This window comes from Nerophis lumbriciformis, linkage group LG32 (assembly GCF_033978685.3).
Source record: "Nerophis lumbriciformis linkage group LG32, RoL_Nlum_v2.1, whole genome shotgun sequence".
In the NCBI taxonomy this organism is placed as follows: domain Eukaryota; kingdom Metazoa; phylum Chordata; class Actinopteri; order Syngnathiformes; family Syngnathidae; genus Nerophis; species Nerophis lumbriciformis.
The window spans coordinates 4,786,781-4,808,897 of record NC_084579.2 but is presented as its reverse complement, the minus strand read 5'-3'; the positions used below and the strand labels follow the sequence as shown (position 1 = coordinate 4,808,897).

Genomic DNA, 22,117 nt, shown 5'->3' with positions numbered 1-22,117 from the left:
ACAAGAGTCATTAATAAGAAGATGAACTCGACTTATATTAATACAAATACTCCGCTTCATTTGAAAGCACAGGGCGGCGCTAGTGCGCATTATCCCCGTGTTAGACTGCGCTTCAAGCAGAGAAGAAGAAAACTCCACTTCCGGGAAAACATACACATGGAAAATTAACTTCACCAGGTAATTATGTGTTTTTCTCGCTGAATTGAGACTATTAAACCACAACAAACTAACATTTAATATTTAATATTCATTCTCAGCGAGGCATTTGGTTTACGTTTATCACCAAAACAATGACATACGCACTTAGCAGCGTGCTAAGGCTAACTCAGAGTAGACAGATGGGACCCGAGTTGACTTTGATAGTAGGCAGTTCCTTGGGAATTTGTAAACATTTGACCTAAATCTCTAACTTAAGGTTTTACTGATGTGGTTTACTTGATGTGTCAGAATACTTCATTTCCACCTGCTTCCTTACTATTAGTATGGCTGGATGTACAGCCACCAGACTGTATAATGCATATGTTCCTTTTGACTGTACATGTACTGTAAATGTATAATGTATTTATATTATTCACATGTGAATAATGCTGTATAATAGACTGTATTTATATTATTCACATGTGAATAATGCTGTATAATAGACTGTATTTATATTATTCACATGTGAATAATGCTGTATAATAGACTGTATTTATATTATTCACATGTGAATAATGCTGGATAATAGACTGTATTTATATTATTCACATGTGAATAATGCTGTATAATAGACTGTATTTATATTATTCACATGTGAATAATGCTGTATAATAGACTGTATTTATATTACCGTATTCACATGTGAATAATGCTGTATAATAGACTGTATTTATATTATTCACATGTGAATAATGCTGTATAATAGACTCTATTTATGTTATTCACATGTGAATAATGCTGTATAATAGACTGTATTTATATTATTCACATGTGAATAATGCTGTATAATAGACTGTTTTTATGTTATTCACATGTTAATAATGCTGTATAATAGACTGTTTTTATGTTATTCACATGTGAATAATGCTGTATAATAGACTGTATTTATGTTATTCACATGTGAATAATGCTGTATAATAGACTGTATTTATGTTATTCACATGTGAATAATGCTGTATAATAGACTGTATTTGTGTCATTCACATGTGAATAATGCTGGATAATAGACTGTATTTATGTCATTCACATGTGAATAATGCTGTATAATAGACTGTATTTATATTATTCACATGTGAATAATGCTGTATAATAGACTGTTTTTATGTTATTCACATGTGAATAATGCTGTATAATAGACTGTTTTTATGTTATTCACATGTGAATAATGCTGTATAATAGACTGTTTTTATGTTATTCACATGTGAATAATGCTGTATAATAGACTGTTTTTATATTATTCACATGTGAATAATGCTGTATAATAGACTGTATTTGTGTCATTCACATGTGAATAATGCTGTATAATAGACTATATTTATGTTATTCACATGTGAATAATGCTGTATAATAGACTGTTTTTATGTTATTCACATGTGGATAATGCTGTATAATAGACTGTATTTATATTATTCACATGTGAATAATGTATAATAGACTGTTTTTGTTATTCACATGTGAATAATGCTGTATAATAGACTGTATTTATGTTATTCACATGTGAATAATGCTGTATAATAGACTGTATTTATGTTATTCACATGTAGATAATGCTGTATAATAGACTGTATTTATGTTACTCACATGTGAATAATGCTGTATAATAGTCTGTATTTATGTTATTCACATGTGAATAATGCTGTATAATAGACTGTATTTATATTATTCACATGTGAATAATGCTGTATAATAGACTGTATTTATATTATTCACATGTGAATAATGCTGTATAATAGACTGTATTTATATTATTCACATGTGAATAATGCTGGATAATAGACTGTATTTATATTATTCACATGTGAATCATGCTGTATACTAGACTGTATTTATATTATTCACATGTGAATAATGCTGTATGATAGACTGTATTTATATTATTCACATGTGAATAATGCTGTATAATAGACTGTATTTATATTATTCACATGTGAATAATGCTGTATAATAGACTGTATTTATATTATTCACATGTGAATAATGCTGTGTAATAGACTGTATTTATATTATTCACATGTGAATAATGCTGGATAATAGACTGTATTTATGTTATTCACATGTGAATAATGCTGTATAATAGACTGTATTTGTGTCATTCACATGTGAATAATGCTGTATAATAGACTGTATTTATGTTATTCACATGTGGATAATGCTGTATAATAGACTGTATTTATATTATTCACATGTGAATAATGCTGTATAATAGACTGTTTTTATGTTATTCACATGTGGATAATGCTGTATAATAGACTGTATTTATATTATTCACATGTGAATAATGCTGTATAATAGACTGTTTTTATGTTATTCACATGTGAATAATGCTGTATAATAGACTATTTATATTATTCACATGTGAATAATGCTGTGTAATAGACTGTATTTATATTATTCACATGTGAATAATGCTGTATAATAGACTGTATTTATATTATTCACATGTGAATAATGCTGTATAATAGACTGTATTTGTGTCATTCACATGTGAATAATGCTGTATAATAGACTGTATTTATGTTATTCACATGTGGATAATGCTGTATAATAGACTTTATTTATATTATTCACATGTGAATAATGCTGTATAATAGACTGTATTTATGTTATTCACATGTGAATAATGCTGTATAATAGACTGTATTTATGTTATTCACATGTGAATAATGCTGTATAATAGACTGTATTTATGTTATTCACATGTGAATAATGCTGTATAATAGACTGTATTTATATTATTCACATATGAATAATGCTGTATACTAGACTGTATTTATATTATTCACATGTGAATAATGCTGTATACTAGACTGTATTTATGTTATTCACATGTGAATAATGCTGTATAATAGACTGTATTTATATTATTCAAATGTGAATAATGCTGTATAATAGACTGTTTTTATGTTATTCACATGTGAATAATGCTGTATAATAGACTGTATTTATATTATTCACATGTGAATAATGCTGTATAATAGACTGTATTTATATTATTCACATGTGAATAATGCTGTATAATAGACTGTATTTATATTATTCACATGTAAATAATGATGTATAATAGACTGTATTTATATTATTCACATGTAAAAAATACCTAAGTGTTTATTGTCTATTGTGAGCGAACTGTGGTGCTGAATTTCGCCCAGGGATCAATAAAGTACTTTCTATTCTATTCTATTCTATCTTTCGCTCCATCCTCTTCATAAGATACACTTTGTGAGGAGGATCAGCCATGACGAGGTGGGCAAGAGCCAACAACATCCACAAGAACAAGCCTGCAGAGGCGACTCCGTGGGGTCAGCTGAAGGCAAAAGAAGGTTCCAAAGAAGAACCTCAGAGGAGCCACGTCAGAGGAACTCAGCCTGGCGGCTCCGCAGTGAAGAAGCCAAACAAAAAGAAGAAGGACTACACCAACGAGGACGTAAACGGTTTCCTGGATTATTTGCACCAGAGTGGACAGCGGCTGCCTGAAGGAGACGGACAGGAGCTGAGGGAGGAGGTGGAGGTGGCGTTGAAGAAAGACAGGAGGAGAGAAGACAGGAGGTTGAAGAGGCAGAACGACAAGAAGAATAAAATGGTGACTTATCAAACATTTATTTGTGTTATTGGCGAAGTTTGTTAAGCTTTTGTGTGTTTGCAGCTGTGCTTCAACTGCAGGAAGCCAGGTCACGGCCTGGCGGACTGTCCCGAGGCCGAGCGGGACCAGGAAATGGGTCGAGGCATCTGTTACCGCTGCGGCTCCACCGAGCACGAGATCCAGAGGTGCAGAGCTAAAGTGGACCCGGCTGTCGGTGAGGAGACGCTGTTCATTTCATTTTTATTGTAAACATCAGAAAAGGTCTTTAACGTTGGTCGTGTTTGTCAGGTGACTACCCGTACGCCAAGTGCTTCATCTGCGGTCAGACGGGACATCTGTCACGGTCCTGCCCCGACAACCCCAGAGGAGTCTACCCTCAAGGTAGTCCAGCTAGAAGACGCACGGACTCTTCTTGGCTTTGACTCTTTGCTTTATTCCCAGGAGGAAGTTGTCGAGAGTGTGGGTCAGTGGAACATTTCCAGAAGGACTGTCCAGAACATCAGGCCTCAAGTGAGTTCAGTCCACTCCACCATCGGGATTCTAACAGCACCACAGAGTAGGGCCGACATTGTCGACGATATTTATCTCCGACAATCATATTTGTCGACAATATAGTCAATCAATCAATCAATGTTTATTTATATAGCCCTAAATCACAAGTGTCTCAAAGGGCTGCACAAGCCACAACGACATCCTCAGTACAAAGCCCACATAAGGGCAAGGAAAAACTCACCCCAGTGGGACGTCGATGTGAATGACTATGAGAAACCTTGGAGAGGACCGCATATGTGGGTAACCCCCCCCCCCCTCTAGGGGAGACCGAAAGCAATGGATGTCGAGTGGGTCTGACATAATATTGTGAGAGTCCAGTCCATAGTGGATCCAACATAATAGTAAGAGTCCAGTCCATAGTGGGGCCAGCAGGAAACCATCCCGAGCGGTCAGCGCACAGGCGAGCGGTCCAACCCGGGTCCCGACTCTGGACAGCCAGCACTTCATCCATGGCCACCGGACCTGTGCCCCCCCCCACCTCCACAAGGAAAAGGGGAGCAGAGGAGAAAAGAAAAGAAACGGCAGATCAACTGGTCTAACAGGGGGGCTATTTAAAGGCTAGAGTATACAAATGAGTTTTAAGATGGGACTTAAATGCTTCTACTGAGGTAGCATCTCTAATTGTTACAGGGAGGACATTCCATAGTACTGGAGCCCCAATAGAAAACGCTCTATAGACAATATAGTCAGTGTTTGCGCTAGGAATTTTCAAAATGGGGTCCCAGAGACCCCATCAAGTCATCAAAATGGGATCCCACAGTAAAGTTTTGGGGTAAATGTATGCATTCTCCTGTTATTTCTAACATTCTATATTGTGTTTTGGACAAATGTTGTCATAAACGTTACCGTATTTTCCGCACCATAAGGCGCCCTGGGTTATAAGCCGCGCCTTCAATGAACGGCATATTTCAAAACTTTGTCCACCTATAAGCCGCCCCGTGTTATAAGCCGTATCTAACTGCGCTAAAGGAATGTAAAAAAAACAGTCAGATAGGTCAGTCAAACTTTAATAATATATTAAAAACCAGCGTGATGTGGGCGCGCATGGAGTCGTATATCAACATGGACGGAGCTGCGTGAAAAAAGCCACCCGGCCTCTTCGCGTAAACTTAAACTTACCTTAACCACTCGCTCATCTTTTCTTCATCCATCCCTTCGAGTTAGCTTTTATGATGACGCCGGCTGGAAAGGTCTCTTTTGGCAAGGTCTTCCTTTTGAATATCACCATGGGTGGAAGTTTCTGGCCATTAGCATGGCAAGCTAGAACCACAGTGAAGGATGACTTCTCATTCCCTGTGGTGCGAATATTCACCGTACGTGCTCCCGTTGTATCCACAGTGCGGTTCACAGGAATATCAAAAGTCAGTGGAACCTCGTCCATGTTGATAATGTTCTCTGGCCGGATCTTTTTTTCAGCTATCTTGTTTTTACAATATGCACGGAAAGTAGCCAGCTTTTCTTGAAAGTCTTTAGGCAGTTGCTGTGAAATAGTAATCCGTGTGCGGGTGGAGAGATTGCGTCTTTTCATGAACCGGATCCCTGTCGCTTAGTAGGAGCCATTTTGTGGTCTTTACAGATGTAAACACACAAAGGAAATGAAACGTACGGTAATATCCACGCGCTTTTTCTTCTTCTACGCGGGCGGGTGGTTGCTTACAGTAGAAGAAGAAGCGCTTCCTGTTCTATGGGGGCGGGTGCTTACCTTGGCGGTTGCTTGCGTAGAAGAAGAAGCACTTCCTCTTCTACAGGGAAAAAAGATGGCGGCTGTTTACCGTAGTTGCGAGACCGAAACTTTATGAAAATGAATCTTAATATTAATCCATATATAAAGCGCACCGGGTTAAAAGCCGCACTGTCAGCTTTTGAGTAAATTTGTGGTTTTTAGGTGCGGCTAATAGTGCGGAAAATACGGTACTTAATTCATTAAAAAAAAATAATACAAAGAAAACACATTTTATAAATGTAATCACTTATAAACATTCATTCACTTTCTTCTTTCCTTTATGGATCTAAACTTTACTGCTGCCGCCCCAAAATCAAAGTTCTCTGGCTGACGAGGACCACTGACACATCTCATCTCTGCATATTTTACTACAATACCCTTATGTTTATCACATAGTCAATATCAAGTACCTACTGTACTGTTTACTTGTTGAAATACCCTTTTTAGAGCAAATATCTACCCAAACGACCACTTTGCTGCTCCCAAAAATGGATCTGAAGGGTATTTCAACAAGTAAACAGTACAGTAGGTACTTGATTTTGATATATGTAATGCCCATAAGGGTATTTTAGTCAAATAGGCAGAGTTAAGATGTGTCATTATCAAAATATTACTTGAAAATTATTTTGGGCAGCATCAAAGTGGTCGTTTGGGTAGATTTTAGCTTTGTAAAGGGTATTTCAATGCCCATAATCAAATATGCGTGTGTAAATATCAAAATATTACGTTGAATCACATTTTGTCAGGCAATTTTACATTGAATTAAGATGACTTCTTTGGAACCACCCTTTCTAGATATATAAAGAAGTGTATTTGCAACATTAATAATTTATACATACGATGCAAATATAAAAAAAGCTTGTTGTGAAAAATTAGTTGGGAATTCACAAGAAAAAGGTCACAATTTCACAAGAAAAATTTAGAAATTTGGCAGTATTATAATAAAAGTCGTAATTTTACTCAAGGCAAGTCAACATTTTACAAGAAAAACTGAACATTTGTGCAATATTATGATGAAATTTGGAATTTTACTCAATAACAGTCGCAATTTTACAAGAAAAGCTTAACCTTTTGGCCATTTTATGAAAAGTCGTAATTTTACTTGACAAAATTCACAATTTTTTCAAGAAAACTTAAACATTTTGGTAATATTATAACGATCGGAATTTTACTTTGCAGAATTATGACAAAAGTCATTTTACTCGACAAATTCACTATTTTACAAGAACAACAAAAAAATTGGCAATATTGTGCTAAAAGTCAGAATTTTATATGACAAATGTCATCATTTTGCATTAAAAAGTAATAATTTTGCATTAAAAAGTAATTATTTTACATAAAAAAGTAATCATTTTACGAGAAAATATTGCAAAATTACAGAAACAGAAAAAATACTAGAAATTGTTCTCAATTTTATGAGGAAAAAAGTCAACACATTGTGAGAAAAAGACTGCTTTTAGTTCATTTTAAAATGAGTTGGAATTTCACAAGAAAAAGGTCACAATTTCACAAGAAAAATTTAGAAATTTGGCAGTATTATAATAAAATTTGTAATTTTACTCAAGGCAAGTCAAAATTTTACAAGAAAAACTAAACATTTGTGCAATATTATGATGAAAGTTTGAATTTTACTCAATAACAGTCGCAATTTGACAAGAAAAGCTTAACCTTTTGGCAACTTTATGAAAAGTCGTAATTTTACTCGACAAAAGTCACAATTTTTTAAGAAAACTTAAACATTTTGGTAATATTATAACAATTGGAATTTGACTTGGCAGAATTATGACAAAAGTCATTTTACTCAACAAATGTCACTATTTTACAAGAACAACAAAAAAATGGCAATATTGTGCTAAAAGTCAGAATTTTACATGACATATGTCATAATTTTGCATTAAAAAGTAATAATTTTACATAAAAAAGTAATAATTTTACGAGAAAATATTGCAAAATTACAGAAACAGAAAAAATATTAGAAATTGTTCTCAATTTTTTGAGGAAAAAAGTCAACACATTGTGAGAAAAAGACTGCTTTTAGTTCATTTTAAAATGAGTTGGAATTTCACAAGAAAAAGGTCACAATTTCACAAGAAAAATTTAGAAATTTGGCAGTATTATAATAAAATTTGTAATTTTACTCAAGGCAAGTCAAAATTTTACAAGAAAAACTAAACATTTGTGCAATATTATGATGAAAGTTTGAATTTTACTCAATAACAGTCGCAATTTTACAAGAAAAGCTTAACCTTTTGGCAATTTTATGAAAAGTCGTAATTTTACTTGACAAAATTCACAATTTTTTAAGAAAACTCAAACATTTTGGTAATATTATAACAATCGGAATTTTACTTGGCAGAATTATGACAAAAGTCATTTTACTCAACAAATGTCACTATTTTACAAGAACAACAAAAAAATTGGCAATATTGTGCTAAAAGTCACAATTTTATATGACAAATGTCATCATTTTGCATTAAAAAGTAATAATTTTACATAAAAAAGTAATAATTTTACGAGAAAATATTGCAAAATTACAGAAACAGAAAAAATACTAGAAATTGTTCTCAATTTTATGAGGAAAAAAGTCAACACATTGTGAGAAAAAGACTGCTTTTAGTTCATTTTAAAATGAGTTGGAATTTCACAAGAAAAAGGTCACAATTTCACAAGAAAAATTTAGAAATTTGGCAGTATTATAATAACATTTTTAATTTTACTCAAGGCAAGTCAAAATTTTACAAGAAAAACTAAACATTTGTGCAATATTATGATGAAAGTTAGAATTTTACTCAATAACAGTCGCAATTTTACAAGAAAAGCTTAACCTTTTGGCAATTTTATGAAAAGTCGTAATTTTACTTGACAAAATTCACAATTTTTTTAAGAAAACTCAAACATTTTGGTAATATTATAACGATCGGAATTTTACTTGGCAGAATTATGACAAAAGTCATTTTACTCAACAAATGTCACTATTTTACAAGAACAACAAGAAAATTGGCAATATTGTGCTAAAAGTCAGAATTTTATATGACATATGTCATAATTTTGCATTAAAAGGTAATCATTTTTCATAAAAAAGTAATTTTTCATAAAAAAGTAATAATTTTACAAGAAAATATTGCAAAATTACAGAAACAGAAAGAATATTAGAAATTGTTCTCAATTTTATGAGGAAAAAAGTCAACACATCGTGAGAAAAAGACTGCTTTTAGTTCATTTTAAAATGAGTTGGAATTTCACAAGAAAAAGGTCACAATTTCACAAGAAAAATTTAGAAATTTGGCAGTATTATAATAAAATTTGTAATTTTACTCAAGGCAAGTCAAAATTTTACAAGAAAAACTAAACATTTGTGCAATATTATGATGAAAGTTTGAATTGTACTCAATAACAGTCGCAATTTTACAAGAAAAGCTTAACCTTTTGGCAATTTTATGAAAAGTGGTAATTTTACTTGACAAAATTCACAATTTTTTAAGAAAACTCAAACATTTTGGTAATATTATAACAATCGTAATTTTACTTGGCAGAATTATGACAAAATTCACTTTACTCAACAAATGTCACTGTTTTACAAGAACAACAAGAAAATTGGCAATATTGTGCTAAAAGTCAGAATTTTATATGACAAATGTCATAATTTTGCATTAAAAAGTAATCATTTTACATAAAAAAGTAATCATTTTACGAGAAAATATTGAAAAATTACAGAAACAGAAAATATATTAGAAATTGTTCTCAATTTTATGAGGAAAAAAGTCAACACATTGTGAGAAAAAGACTGCTTTTAGTTCATTTTAAAATGAGTTGGAATTTCACAAGAAAAAGGTCACAATTTCACAAGAAAAATTTAGAATTTTGTCAGTATTATAATAAAAGTAATTTTACTCAAGGCAAGTAAACATTTTACAAGAATAACTGAACATTTGTGCAATATTATGATGAAATTTGGAATTTTACTCAATAACAGTCGCAATTTTACAAGAAAAGCTGAACCTTTTGGCCATTTTATGAAAAGTCGTAATTTTACTTGACAAAATTCACAATTTTTTTAAGAAAACTCAAACATTTTGGTAATATTATAACAATCGGAATTTTACTTGGCAAAATTATGACAAAAGTCATCATTTTACTCAACAAATGTCACTATTTTACAAGAACAACAAAAAAATTGGCAATATTGTGCTAAAAGTCATAATTTTATGACAAATTTCATCATTTTGCATTAAAAAGTAATAATTTTACATAAAAAAGTAATCATTTTACGAGAAAATATTGCAATATTACAGAAACAGTAAGAATATTAGAAATTGTTCTGAATTTTATGAGGAAAAAAGTCAACACATTGTGAGAAAAAGACTGCTTTTAGTTCATTTTAAAATGAGTTGGAATTTCACAAGAAAAAGGTCAGAATTTCACAAGAAAAATTTAGAAATTTGGCAGTATTATAATAAAATTTGTAATTTTACTCAAGGCAAGTCAAAATTTTACAAGAAAAACCAAACATTTGTGCAATATTATGATGAAATTTGGAATTTTACTCAAAAACAGTCGCAATTTTACAAGAAAAGCTTAACCTTTTGGCAATTTTATTAAAAGTCGTAATTTTACTCGACAAAATTCACAATTTTTTAAGAAAACTCAAACATTTTGGTAATATTATAACAATCGGAATTTTACTTGGCAGAATTATGACAAAGGTCATTTTACTCAACAAATGTCACTATTTTACAAGAACAACAAAAAAATTGGCAATATTGTGCTAAAAGTCAGAATTTTATAAGACAAATGTCATCATTTTGCATTAAAAAGTAATAATTTTACATAAAAAGTAATAATTTTACATAAAAAAGTAATCATTTTACGAGAAAATATTGCAAAATTACAGAAACAGAAAAAATACTAGAAATTGTTCTCAATTTTATGAGGAAAAAAGTCAACACATTGTGAGAAAAAGACTGCTTTTAGTTCATTTTAAAATGAGTTGGAATTTCACAAGAAAAAGGTCACAATTTCACAAGAAAAATTTAGAAATTTGGCAGTATTATAATAAAATTTGTAATTTTACTCAAGGCAAGTCAAAATTTTACAAGAAAAACTAAACATTTGTGCAATATTATGATGAAAGTTTGAATTTTACTCAATAACAGTCGCAATTTTACAAGAAAAGCTTAACCTTTTGGCAACTTTATGAAAAGTCGTAATTTTACTTGACAAAATTCACAATTTTTTAAGAAAACTCAAACATTTTGGTAATATTATAACAATCGGAATTTTACTTGGCAGAATTATGACAAAAGTCATTTTACTCAACAAATGTCACTATTTTACAAGAACAACAAAAAAATTGGCAATATTGTGCTAAAAGTCACAATTTTATATGACAAATGTCATCATTTTGCATTAAAAAGTAATAATTTTACATAAAAAAGTAATAATTTTACGAGAAAATATTGCAAAATTACAGAAACAGAAAGAATATTAGAAATTGTTCTCAATTTTATGAGGAAAAAAGTCAACACATTGTGAGAAAAAGACTGCTTTTAGTTCATTTTAAAATGAGTTGGAATTTCACAAGAAAAAGGTCACAATTTCACAAGAAAAATTTAGAAATTTGGCAATATTATAATAAAATGTTTAATTTTACTCAAGGCAAGTCAAAATTTTACAAGAAAAACTAAACATTTGTGCAATATTATGATGAAAGTTTGAATTTTACTCAATAACAGTCGCAATTTTACAAGAAAAGCTTAACATTTTGGCAATTTTATGAAGAGTCGTAGTTTTACTCGACCAAAGTCACAATTTTATAAGAAAACTTAAAAATGTTGGCAATATTATAATAACAATCGAAATTTTACTTGGCAAAATTATGACAAAAGTCATCATTTTACTCAAAAAATGTCACTATTTTACAAGAACAACAAAAAAATTGGCAATATTGTGCTGAAAGTCATAATTTTATGACAAATGTCATCATATTGCATTAAAAAGTAATAATTTTACATAAAAAGTAGTCATTTTACGAAAAAACATTGCAATATTACAGAAACAGAAAGAATATTAGAAATTGTTCTCAATTTTATGAGGAAAAAAGTCAACACATCGTGAGAAAAAGACTGCTTTTAATTAATTTTGTTGTAATATGTTTTATAGTGGTTGAGTGTAGTACATCTATGTTTTATCGTAGTTGAGTGTAGTACGTCTATGTTTTATCGCGGTTGAGTGTAGTACATCTATGTTTTATAGTGGCTGAGTGTATTACACCTATGTTTTATAATGGTTGACTGTAGTACATCTATGTTTTATAATGGTTGAGTGTAGTACATCTATGTTTTATAGTGGTTGAGTGTAGTACATCTATGTTTTATAGTGGTTGAGTGTAGTACATCTATGTTTTATAGTGGCTGAGTGTATTACACCTATGTTTTATAATGGTTGACTGTAGTACATCTATGTTTTATAATGGTTGAGTGTAGTACATCTATGTTTTATAGTGGTTGAGTGTAGTACAGCTATGTTTTATAGTGGTTGAGTGTAGTACATCTATGTTTTATAGTGGTTGACTGTAGTACATCTATGTTTTATAGTGGTTGAGTGTAGTACAGCTATGTTTTATAGTGACTGAGTGTATTACACCTATGTTTTATTGTGGCTGAGTGTAGTACACCTATGTTTTATAGTGGTTGAGTGTAGTACATCTATGTTTTATAATGGTTGAGTGTAGTACATCTATGTTTTATAGTGGTTGAGTGTAGTACATCTATGTTTTATAGTGGTTGAGTGTAGTACATCTATGTTTTATAGTGGTTGAGTGTAGTACATCTATGTTTTATAGTGGCTGAGTGTATTACACCTATGTTTTATAATGGTTGACTGTAGTACATCTATGTTTTATAATGGTTGAGTGTAGTACATCTATGTTTTATAGTGGTTGAGTGTAGTACAGCTATGTTTTATAGTGGTTGAGTGTAGTACATCTATGTTTTATAGTGGTTGACTGTAGTACATCTATGTTTTATAGTGGTTGAGTGTAGTACAGCTATGTTTTATAGTGACTGAGTGTATTACACCTATGTTTTATTGTGGCTGAGTGTAGTACACCTATGTTTTATAGTGGTTGAGTGTAGTACATCTATGTTTTATAGTGGTTGAGTGTAGTACACCTATGTTTTATTGCATTTAAGTCTAGTACATCTGTGTTTTATAGTGGTTGAGTATAGTCCATCTATGTTTTATAGTGGTTGAGTGTAGTACATCTATGTTTTATAGTGGTTGAGTGCAGTCCATCTATGTATTATAGTGGTTGAGTGTAGTAAACCTATGTTTTATAGTGGTTGAGTGTAGTACACCTATGCTTTATTGCATTTAAGTCTAGTACATCTGTGTTTTATAGTGGTTGAGTATAGTCCATCTATGTTTTATAGTGGTTGAGTGTAGTACATCTATGTTTTATCGTAGTTGAGTGTAGTACGTCTATGTTTTATCGTGGTTGAGTGTAGTACATCTATGTTTTATAGTGGCTGAGTGTAGTACAGCTATGTTTTATAGTGGTTGAGTGTAGTACATCTATGTTTTATAGTGACTGAGTGTATTACACCTATGTTTTATAGTGGCTGAGTGTATGTAGTACATCTATGTTTTATAGTGACTGAGTGTATTACACCTATGTTTTATAGTGGTTGACTGTAGTACATCTATGTTTTATAGTGGTTGAGTGTAGTACATCTATGTTTTATAGTGGTTGAGTGTAGTACAGCTATGTTTTATAGTGGTTGAGTGTAGTACATCTATGTTTTATAGTGGTTGACAGTAGTACATCTATGTTTTATAGTGGTTGAGTGTAGTACAGCTATGTTTTATAGTGACTGAGTGTATTACACCTATGTTTTATAGTGGCTGAGTGTAGTACACCTATGTTTTATAGTGGTTGAGTGTAGTACATCTATGTTATAGTGGTTGAGTGTAGTACACCTATGTTTTATTGCATTTAAGTCTAGTACATCTGTGTTTTATAGTGGTTGAGTATAGTCCATCTATGTTTTATAGTGGTTGAGTGTAGTACACCTATGTTTTATAGTGGTTGAGTGCAGTCCATCTATGTATTATAGTGGTTGAGTGTAGTAAATCTATGTTTTATAGTGGTTGAGTGTAGTACACCTATGCTTTATTGCATTTAAGTCTAGTACATCTGTGTTTTATAGTGGTTGAGTATAGTCCATCTATGTTTTATAGTGGTTGAGTGTAGTACATCTATGTTTTATCGTAGTTGAGTGTAGTACGTCTATGTTTTATCGTGGTTGAGTGTAGTACATCTATGTTTTATAGTGGCTGAGTGTAGTACAGCTATGTTTTATAGTGGTTGAGTGTAGTACATCTATGTTTTATAGTGACTGAGTGTATTACACCTATGTTTTATAGTGGTTGAGTGTAGTACAACTATGTTTTATAGTGGTTGAGTGTAGTACATCTATGTTTTATAGTGGCTGAGTGTATGTAGTACATCTATGTTTTATAGTGACTGAGTGTATTACACCTATGTTTTATAGTGGTTGACTGTAGTACATCTATGTTTTATAGTGGTTGAGTGTAGTACATCTATGTTTTATAGTGGTTGAGTGTAGTACACCTATGTTTTATAGTGGTTGAGTGTAGTACACCTATGTTTTATAGTTGTTGAGTGTAGTACATCTATGTTTTATTGTGGTTGAGTGTAGTACAGCTATGTTTTATAGTGGTTGAGTGTAGTACATCTATGTTTTATAGTGGTTGAGTGTAGTACACCTATGCTTTATTGCATTTAAGTCTAGTACATCTGTGTTTTATAGTGGTTGAGTATAGTCCAACTATGTTCTATAGTGGTTGAGTGTAGTACACCTATGTTTTATAGTGGTTAAGTGTTTTATAATTATATTTAATAGTGGTTGAGTGTAGTACATCTATGTTTTATAGTGGTTGAGTGTAGTACATTTTTGTTTTATAGTGGTTGAGTGTAGTACATCTATGTTTTATAGTGGTTGAGTGTAGTACATTTTTGTTTTATAGTGGTTGAGTGTAGTACGTCTATGTTTTATAGTGGTTGAGTGTAGTCCATCTATGTTTTATAGTGGTTGAGTGCAGTCCATCTATGTATTATAGTGGTTGAGTGTAGTAAACCTATGTTTTATAGTGGTTGAGTGTAGTACACCTATGCTTTATTGCATTTAAGTCTAGTACAGCTGTGTTTTATAGTGGTTGAGTATAGTCCATCTATGTTTTATAGTGGTTAAGTGTTTTGTAATTATATTTAATAGTGGTTGAGTGTAGTACAACTATGTTTTATCGTGGTTGAGTGTAGTACACCTATGTTTTATAGTGGCTGAGTGTAGTACATCTATGTTTTATAGTGGTTGAGTGTAGTACATCTATGTTTTATAGTGGTTGAGTGTAGTACATCTATGTTTTATAGTGGTTGACTGTAGTACATCTATATTTTATCGTGGTTGAGTATATTACACCTATGTTTTATAGTGGTTGAGTGTAGTACAGCTATGTTTTATAGTGGTTGACTGTAGTACATCTGTGTTTTATAGTGGTTGAGTGTAGTACATCTATGTTTTATAGTGGTTGAGTGTAGTACAGCCATGTTTTATAGTGGTTGAGTGTAGTACATCTATGTTTTATAGTGGTTGAGTGTAGTACATCTATGTTTTATAGTGGTTGAGTGTAGTACATCTATGTTTTATAGTGGTTGACTGTAGTACATCTATGTTTTATAGTGGTTGAGTGTAGTACATCTGTTTTATAGTGGTTGAGTGTAGTACATCTATGTTTTATGGTGGCTGAGTGTAGTACAGCTATGTTTTATAGTGGTTGAGTGTAGTACACCTATGTTTTATTGCATTTAAGTCTAGTACATCTGTGTTTTATAGTGGTTGAGTATAGTCCATCTATTTTTTATAGTGGTTGAGTGTAGTACACCTATGTTTTATAGTGGTTGAGTGCAGTCCATCTATGTATTATAGTGGTTGAGTGTAGTAAATCTATGTTTTATAGTGGTTGAGTGTAGTACATCTATGTTTTATAGTGGTTGAGTGTAGTACATCTATGTTTTATGGTGGCTGAGTGTAGTACAGCTATGTTTTATAGTGGTTGAATGTAGTACAGCTATGTTTTATAGTAATTGAGTGTAGTACATCTATGTTTTATAGTGGTTGAGTGTAGTACATCTATGTTTTATGGTCGCTGAGTGTAGTACAGCTATGTTTTATAGTGGTTGAGTGTAGTACACCTATGTTTTATTGTATTTAAGTCTAGTACATCTGTGTTTTATAGTGGTTGAGTATAGTCCATCTATGTTTTATAGTGGTTGAGTGTAGTACACCTATGTTTTATAGTGGTTGAGTGCAGTCCATCTATGTATTATAGTGGTTGAGTGTAGTAAATCTATGTTTTATAGTGGTTGAGTGTAGTACACCTATGCTTTATTGCATTTAAGTCTAGTACATCTGTGTTTTATAGTGGTTGAGTATAGTCCATCTATGTTTTATAGTGGTTGAGTGTAGTACATCTATGTTTTATAGTGGTTAAGTGTTTTATAATTATATTTAATCGTGGTTGAGTGTAGTACATCTATGTTTTATAGGGGTTGAGTGTAGTACACCTATGTTGTATAGTGGTTGACTGTAGTACACTATGTTTTATAGTGGTTGAGTGTAGTACATCTATGTTTTATAGTGGTTGACTGTAGTACATCTATGTTTTATAGTGGTTGAGTGTAGTACATCTATGTTTTATAGTGGTTGAGTGTAGTATATCTATGTTTTATAGTGGTTGAGTGTAGTACATCTATGTTTTATAGTGACTGAGTGTATTACACCTATGTTTTATAGTGGTTGAGTGTAGTATATCTGTGTTTTATAGTGGTTGAGTATAGTCCATCTATGTTTTATAGTGGTTGAGTGTAGTACATCTATGTTTTTATAGTGGTTCAGTGTATTAAATATATGTTTTATAGTGGTTGAGTGTAGTACAGCTATGTTTTATAGTGGTTGAGTGTAGTACATCTAAGTTTTATAGTGGTTGACTGTAGTACACCTATGTTTTATCGTGGTTGAGTGTAGTACATCTATGTTGTATAGTGGTTGAGTGTAGTACATCTATGTTGTATCGTGGTTGAGTGTAGTACATCTATGTTTTATAGTGGTTGAGTGTAGTACATCTATGTTTTATAGTGGCTGAGTGTATGTAGTACATCTATGTTTTATAGTGACTGAGTGTATTACACCTATGTTTTATAGTGGTTGACTGTAGTACATCTATGTTTTATAGTGGTTGAGTGTAGTCCATCTATGTTTTATAGTGGTTGAGTATAGTCCATTTATGTTTTATAGTGGTTGAGTGTAGTACATCTATGTTTTATAGTGGTTAAGTGTTTTATAATTATATTTAATCGTGGTTGAGTGTAGTACATCTATGTTTTATAGGGGTTGAGTGTAGTACATCTATGTTTTATAGTGGCTGAGTGTATGTAGTACATCTATGTTTTATAGTGACTGAGTGTATTACACCTATGTTTTATAGTGGTTGACTGTAGTACATCTATGTTTTATAGTGGTTGAGTGTAGTATACCTATGTTTTATAGTGGTTGAGTGTAGTACATCTATGTTTTATAGTGGTTGAGTGTAGTTGATCTGTGTTTGATATGAAATGAGTGTGTTTTGTTGTTGTCCAGGTCACTCCCTGACGTTGGGTTGGTTGTCCAACAACATGAGTGCAGACCATGAGGAGGTTCATGTCCCGGTGAAGAAAAGCAAACCCAAGCAGACCAAAGTGGTGGTCTTCTGATGACTCAGATCTACAGCTCACCTGACACATTCTTGACTCTTCCATGAACTTCAGTCCTTTTTAGTACCTTTTCCAATAAAACATGGCTTCTGCAATTTACAGATTACAATAATCTATTGTAATATGTCTCTATAAAGATTTCTGACCTTGATCTTCAGTTTTGATCTGGTGTGTAATAATGAACTTGTTCAAATATGCCGTGGTTGGTGACACCTCGCAGACTGCTGCTTGAAGCTGAATGACGTCAGCATCAACAATCATCTTTTTCTTGGATTATTGCCAACGTGTCAGTGAGGAAGAAGCAGAAGAGCGTTCACAGTCTTGCTGGCAGGAAGAGGAGGAGCTTGACTTGTGATGCACGAGCGTCATTTGTCGGCGGCCCGGTCCAAAAATTCCGTTTCCCAGATCTCTGTGCGTGAGCAGCGATGTTGCACAAGTCTTATTGGAGCCCGCTGACACAGGGACTAGCGTTTATTGATAATTGGCCCTCTTTCTGGGGCAAACCAGGCTTGCTGATGAGAGACGGCCTTCACCCTAACCAGGAAGGCGCCATCATCCTGTCTAAAAACATAGACTACTGTTTAAGTCACATTTGACTACACTAGAGCAAGCCCGGTCACAGGCAATTACAGAGCCTGCTAGTCCGGGTGAGGAGTCAGTTAAGCTAGAACTAGCCAGCGCCAGGCTGGATAATTCCTGTACGCATAGCAATTTTCTTAGAATAACACACAACTCACATAATGTGTTTTCTGTTGTGAATGTGTCAGGGGTAGATATGCATTCTACTGAGGTGGCAAATCATGATGCGTTCAGTCGACCGCAGCATCAAGCAAACAATCTGAAAATTCCCGTCGTATCAATTCCTAGATATGGTCGAAACTATTTAAAGTGCACTACGTATAATAAACGCAACATTATTAATATTGCTACTACGGATAATTTAAACAAAAACTCGTCAAAACAGCCCAATACCTCGGGATGGTGTCCTGCTGGCCCCACTATGGACTGGACTCTTACTATTATGTTGGATCCGCTATGGACTGGACTCTCACAATATTATGTCAGACCCACTCGACATCCATTGCTTTCGGTCTCCCCTAGAGGGGGGGGTGTTACCCACATATGCGGTCCTCTCCAAGGTTTCTCATAGTCATTCACATCGACGTCCCACTGGGGTGAGTTTTTCCTTGCCCTTATGTGGGCTTTGTACCGAGGATGTCGTTGTGGCTTGTGCAGCCCTTTGAGACACTTGTGATTTAGGGCTATATAAATAAACATTGATTGATTGATTGATTGACTTGTGATGCACGAGCGTCATTTGTCGGCGGCCCGGTCCAAAAATTCCGTTTCCCAGATCTCTGTGCGTGAGCAGCGATGTTGCACAAGTCTTCTTGGAGCCCGCTGACACAGGGACTAACGTTTATTGATAATTGGCCCTCTTTCTGGGGCAAACCAGGCTTGCTGATGAGAGACGGCCTTCACCCTAACCAGGAAGGCGCCATCATCCTGCCTAAAAACATAGACTACTGTTTAAGTCACATTTGACTACACTAGAGCAAGCCCGGTCACAGGCAATTACAGAGCCTGCTAGTCCGGGTGAGGAGTCAGTTAAGCTAGAACTAGCCAGCGCCAGGCTGGATAATTCCTGTACGCGTAGCAATTTTCTTAGAATAACACACAACTCACATAATGTGTTTTCTGTTGTGAATGTGTCAGAGGTAGATATGCATTCTACTGAGGTGGCAAATCATGATGCGTTCAGTCGATCGCAGCATCAAGCAAACAATCTGAAAATTCCCGTCGTATCAATTCCTAGATATGGTCGAAACTATTTAAAGTGCACTACGTATAATAAACGCAACATTATTAATATTGCTACTACGGATAATTTAAACAAAAACTCGTCAAAACAGCCCAATACCTCGGGATGGTGTCCTGCTGGCCCCACTATGGACTGGACTCTTACTATTATGTTGGATCCACTATGGACTGGACTCTCACAATATTATGTCAGACCCACTCGACATCCATTGCTTTCGGTCTCCCCTAGAGGGGGGGGGTTACCCACATATGCGGTCCTCTCCAAGGTTTCTCATAGTCATTCACATCGACGTCCCACTGGGGTGAGTTTTTCCTTGCCCTTATGTGGGCTTTGTACCGAGGATGTCGTTGTGGCTTGTGCAGCCCTTTGAGACACTTGTGATTTAGGGCTATATAAATAAACATTGATTGATTGATTGATTGACTTGTGATGCACGAGCGTCATTTGTCAGCGACCCGGTCCAAAAATTCTGTTTCCCAGATCTCTGTGCGTGAGCAGCGATGTTGCACAAGTCTTCTTGGAGCCCGCTGACACATTGACACCAGCCAACAGAACTCCTAATTTAGTGCAGCTGTTCCCAAGCAGGCCACGCATGCTGGATCTCATTAATAATTACAAGAACAATACCACTTTGTGTTCTGAAAGACCGCAAAGCTTCTGCTAGTTTACCCCCCCTAAGAACTTCATGTGGTTCTGGTCGGGTCTAAGTCAAACTGGTGCAAACTGCCAGCTGACCGGACCCCCTCAGCTTCACTCCACACTCTTACACAATGGTGTGTTTTAACCGAATAATCATAGATTTTGCCATCTTGGAAGTATACTTACTCTTTTGCTTTTAATTAACATTTATTTTTTATGCAGTTTCTGATTCTGATTATCATGCTAACACGGGAACTCTTTGTATATTTCTAAGATGTCACTCGGTAACAAAACCCATGATTATAAGGTTAAAACATACATAATTAGCGATAATGCTAACAAAAAATAGACGCGTTCTCAAATAGGAACATGTTGCTTACTGCCAATATGGCGCCAAGAAATTAAATGCATGATTTTTTTCTGGTTTAAAATATACAGAATAAACTAAAATGTTAGCATGCTAACATATAGATTGTTAGCATACTTTCAAAATGGCGCCAAGTAACATAATCAGAGGTGGGTAGAGTAGCCAGAAATTGTACTCAAGTAAGAGTACTGTTACTTTAGAGATTTATTACTCAAGTAAAAGTAAGGAGTAGTCACCCAAATATTTACTTGAGTAAAAGTAAAAAGTATGTTGTGAAAAAACTACTCAAGTACTGAGTAACTGATGAGTAACATACACACACATATCATATATATATATATATATATATATATATACACACACACATGTATATATATATATATATATATATATATATATATATATATATGTATGTGTGGGAAAAAAAATCACAAGACTATTTCATCTCTACAGGCCTGTTTCATGAGGGGGGGTACCCTCAATCGTCAGGAGATTTTAATGGGAGCATTCGCATACCATGGTTTATATAGGGCACAGAGTGGGTGGGTACAGGCTGGCCTAGGGGCGTGGTGATTGGCTCATGTGTTACCTAGGAGGTGTTTCCGTCTATGGCGGCATGTTGTTACAATTTCGCTGCGCTTGTTGAGGGATGACAGGTCTGGACGGTAAATAATAAACAGTTTCTCTTTCAAGCATAGGTTGCATCTTTTATTACCACTATTGTAAGGTGTGCTGGATGCAAGAATTTGCCATGTTATTGAATATTCAACATTATTGTCTTTGAGGTCCCAAATGTGTTTGCTGAGTTCTGTGGTATTTCGCAGGTTTTTGTTCCTGAAAGAAGCCTTGTGGTTGTTCCATCTGGTTTTGAATTCTCCCTCGGTTAATCCTACATGTGTCGGATGTGTTAATGTCCTTGCGTATTACCTTAGATTGGTAGACAACTGATGTTTGTAAGCACCCCCCGTTGAGAGGGCAATCAGGTTTCTTTCGACAATTACATCCTTTGTTGGTTTTGGAGTCGCTCTGTCTGAGGGCCGACGGCTCATTTGCAATTGTTTTGTTGTGGTTTGAGATGATTTGTCGTATATTGTTCATGCAGCTGTAGCTCAATTTAATGTTGTTCTTGTTGAATACTTTTCTTAGGATGTTGTCTTTGGGAAAGTGTTTGTCAATCAGACTGAGGAATTTGTGTCCAATGTTCGTTGAGACGTTTTTGCTGTATGGGGGGTTGTACCAGATGATGTCGTTCCGTTTTCTGTTCTTTTTTGGCTGGTTTCCTGGCGTGGGTTCATAGGTGAGGGTGAAATTGTATCCGCTTTCATCAAGGGCTTTTTGGTACGGGGGGGTTGCTTGGTCAAATTCAGCTTTGCTAGATGACAGCATCGATAGCCTTTTATTGATTC

The 22,117-nt window shown here is 34.0% G+C and overlaps 1 protein-coding gene across 1 annotated transcript; it reads left to right on the top strand.

Moving 5' to 3' along the window:
• The first annotated feature begins 51 nt into the window (after positions 1 to 51).
• On the top strand, positions 52 to 18,034 carry zcchc9 (zinc finger, CCHC domain containing 9). The gene is made up of 6 exons (XM_061927284.1): positions 52 to 177; positions 3,409 to 3,778; positions 3,842 to 3,992; positions 4,067 to 4,159; positions 4,220 to 4,288; positions 17,771 to 18,034. The coding sequence occupies exons 2-6, from the start codon at positions 3,434 to 3,436 to the stop codon at positions 17,881 to 17,883; spliced, it is 771 nt and encodes a 256-aa protein (XP_061783268.1). The 5' UTR covers positions 52 to 177; positions 3,409 to 3,433; the 3' UTR covers positions 17,884 to 18,034.
• The last annotated feature ends 4,083 nt before the right edge of the window (positions 18,035 to 22,117 follow it).

Bases quoted from the DNA above. Each gene is read 5' to 3' on its own strand.
- zcchc9 (XM_061927284.1), top strand. From the start codon at position 3,434: ATGACGAGGTGGGCAAGAGCCAACAACATCCACAAGAACAAGCCTGCA. The intron at 3,993-4,066 runs GTGAGGAGACGC...CGTGTTTGTCAG, and splicing joins TAAAGTGGACCCGGCTGTCG to GTGACTACCCGTACGCCAAG. The intron at 4,160-4,219 runs GTAGTCCAGCTA...CTTTATTCCCAG, and splicing joins CAGAGGAGTCTACCCTCAAG to GAGGAAGTTGTCGAGAGTGT.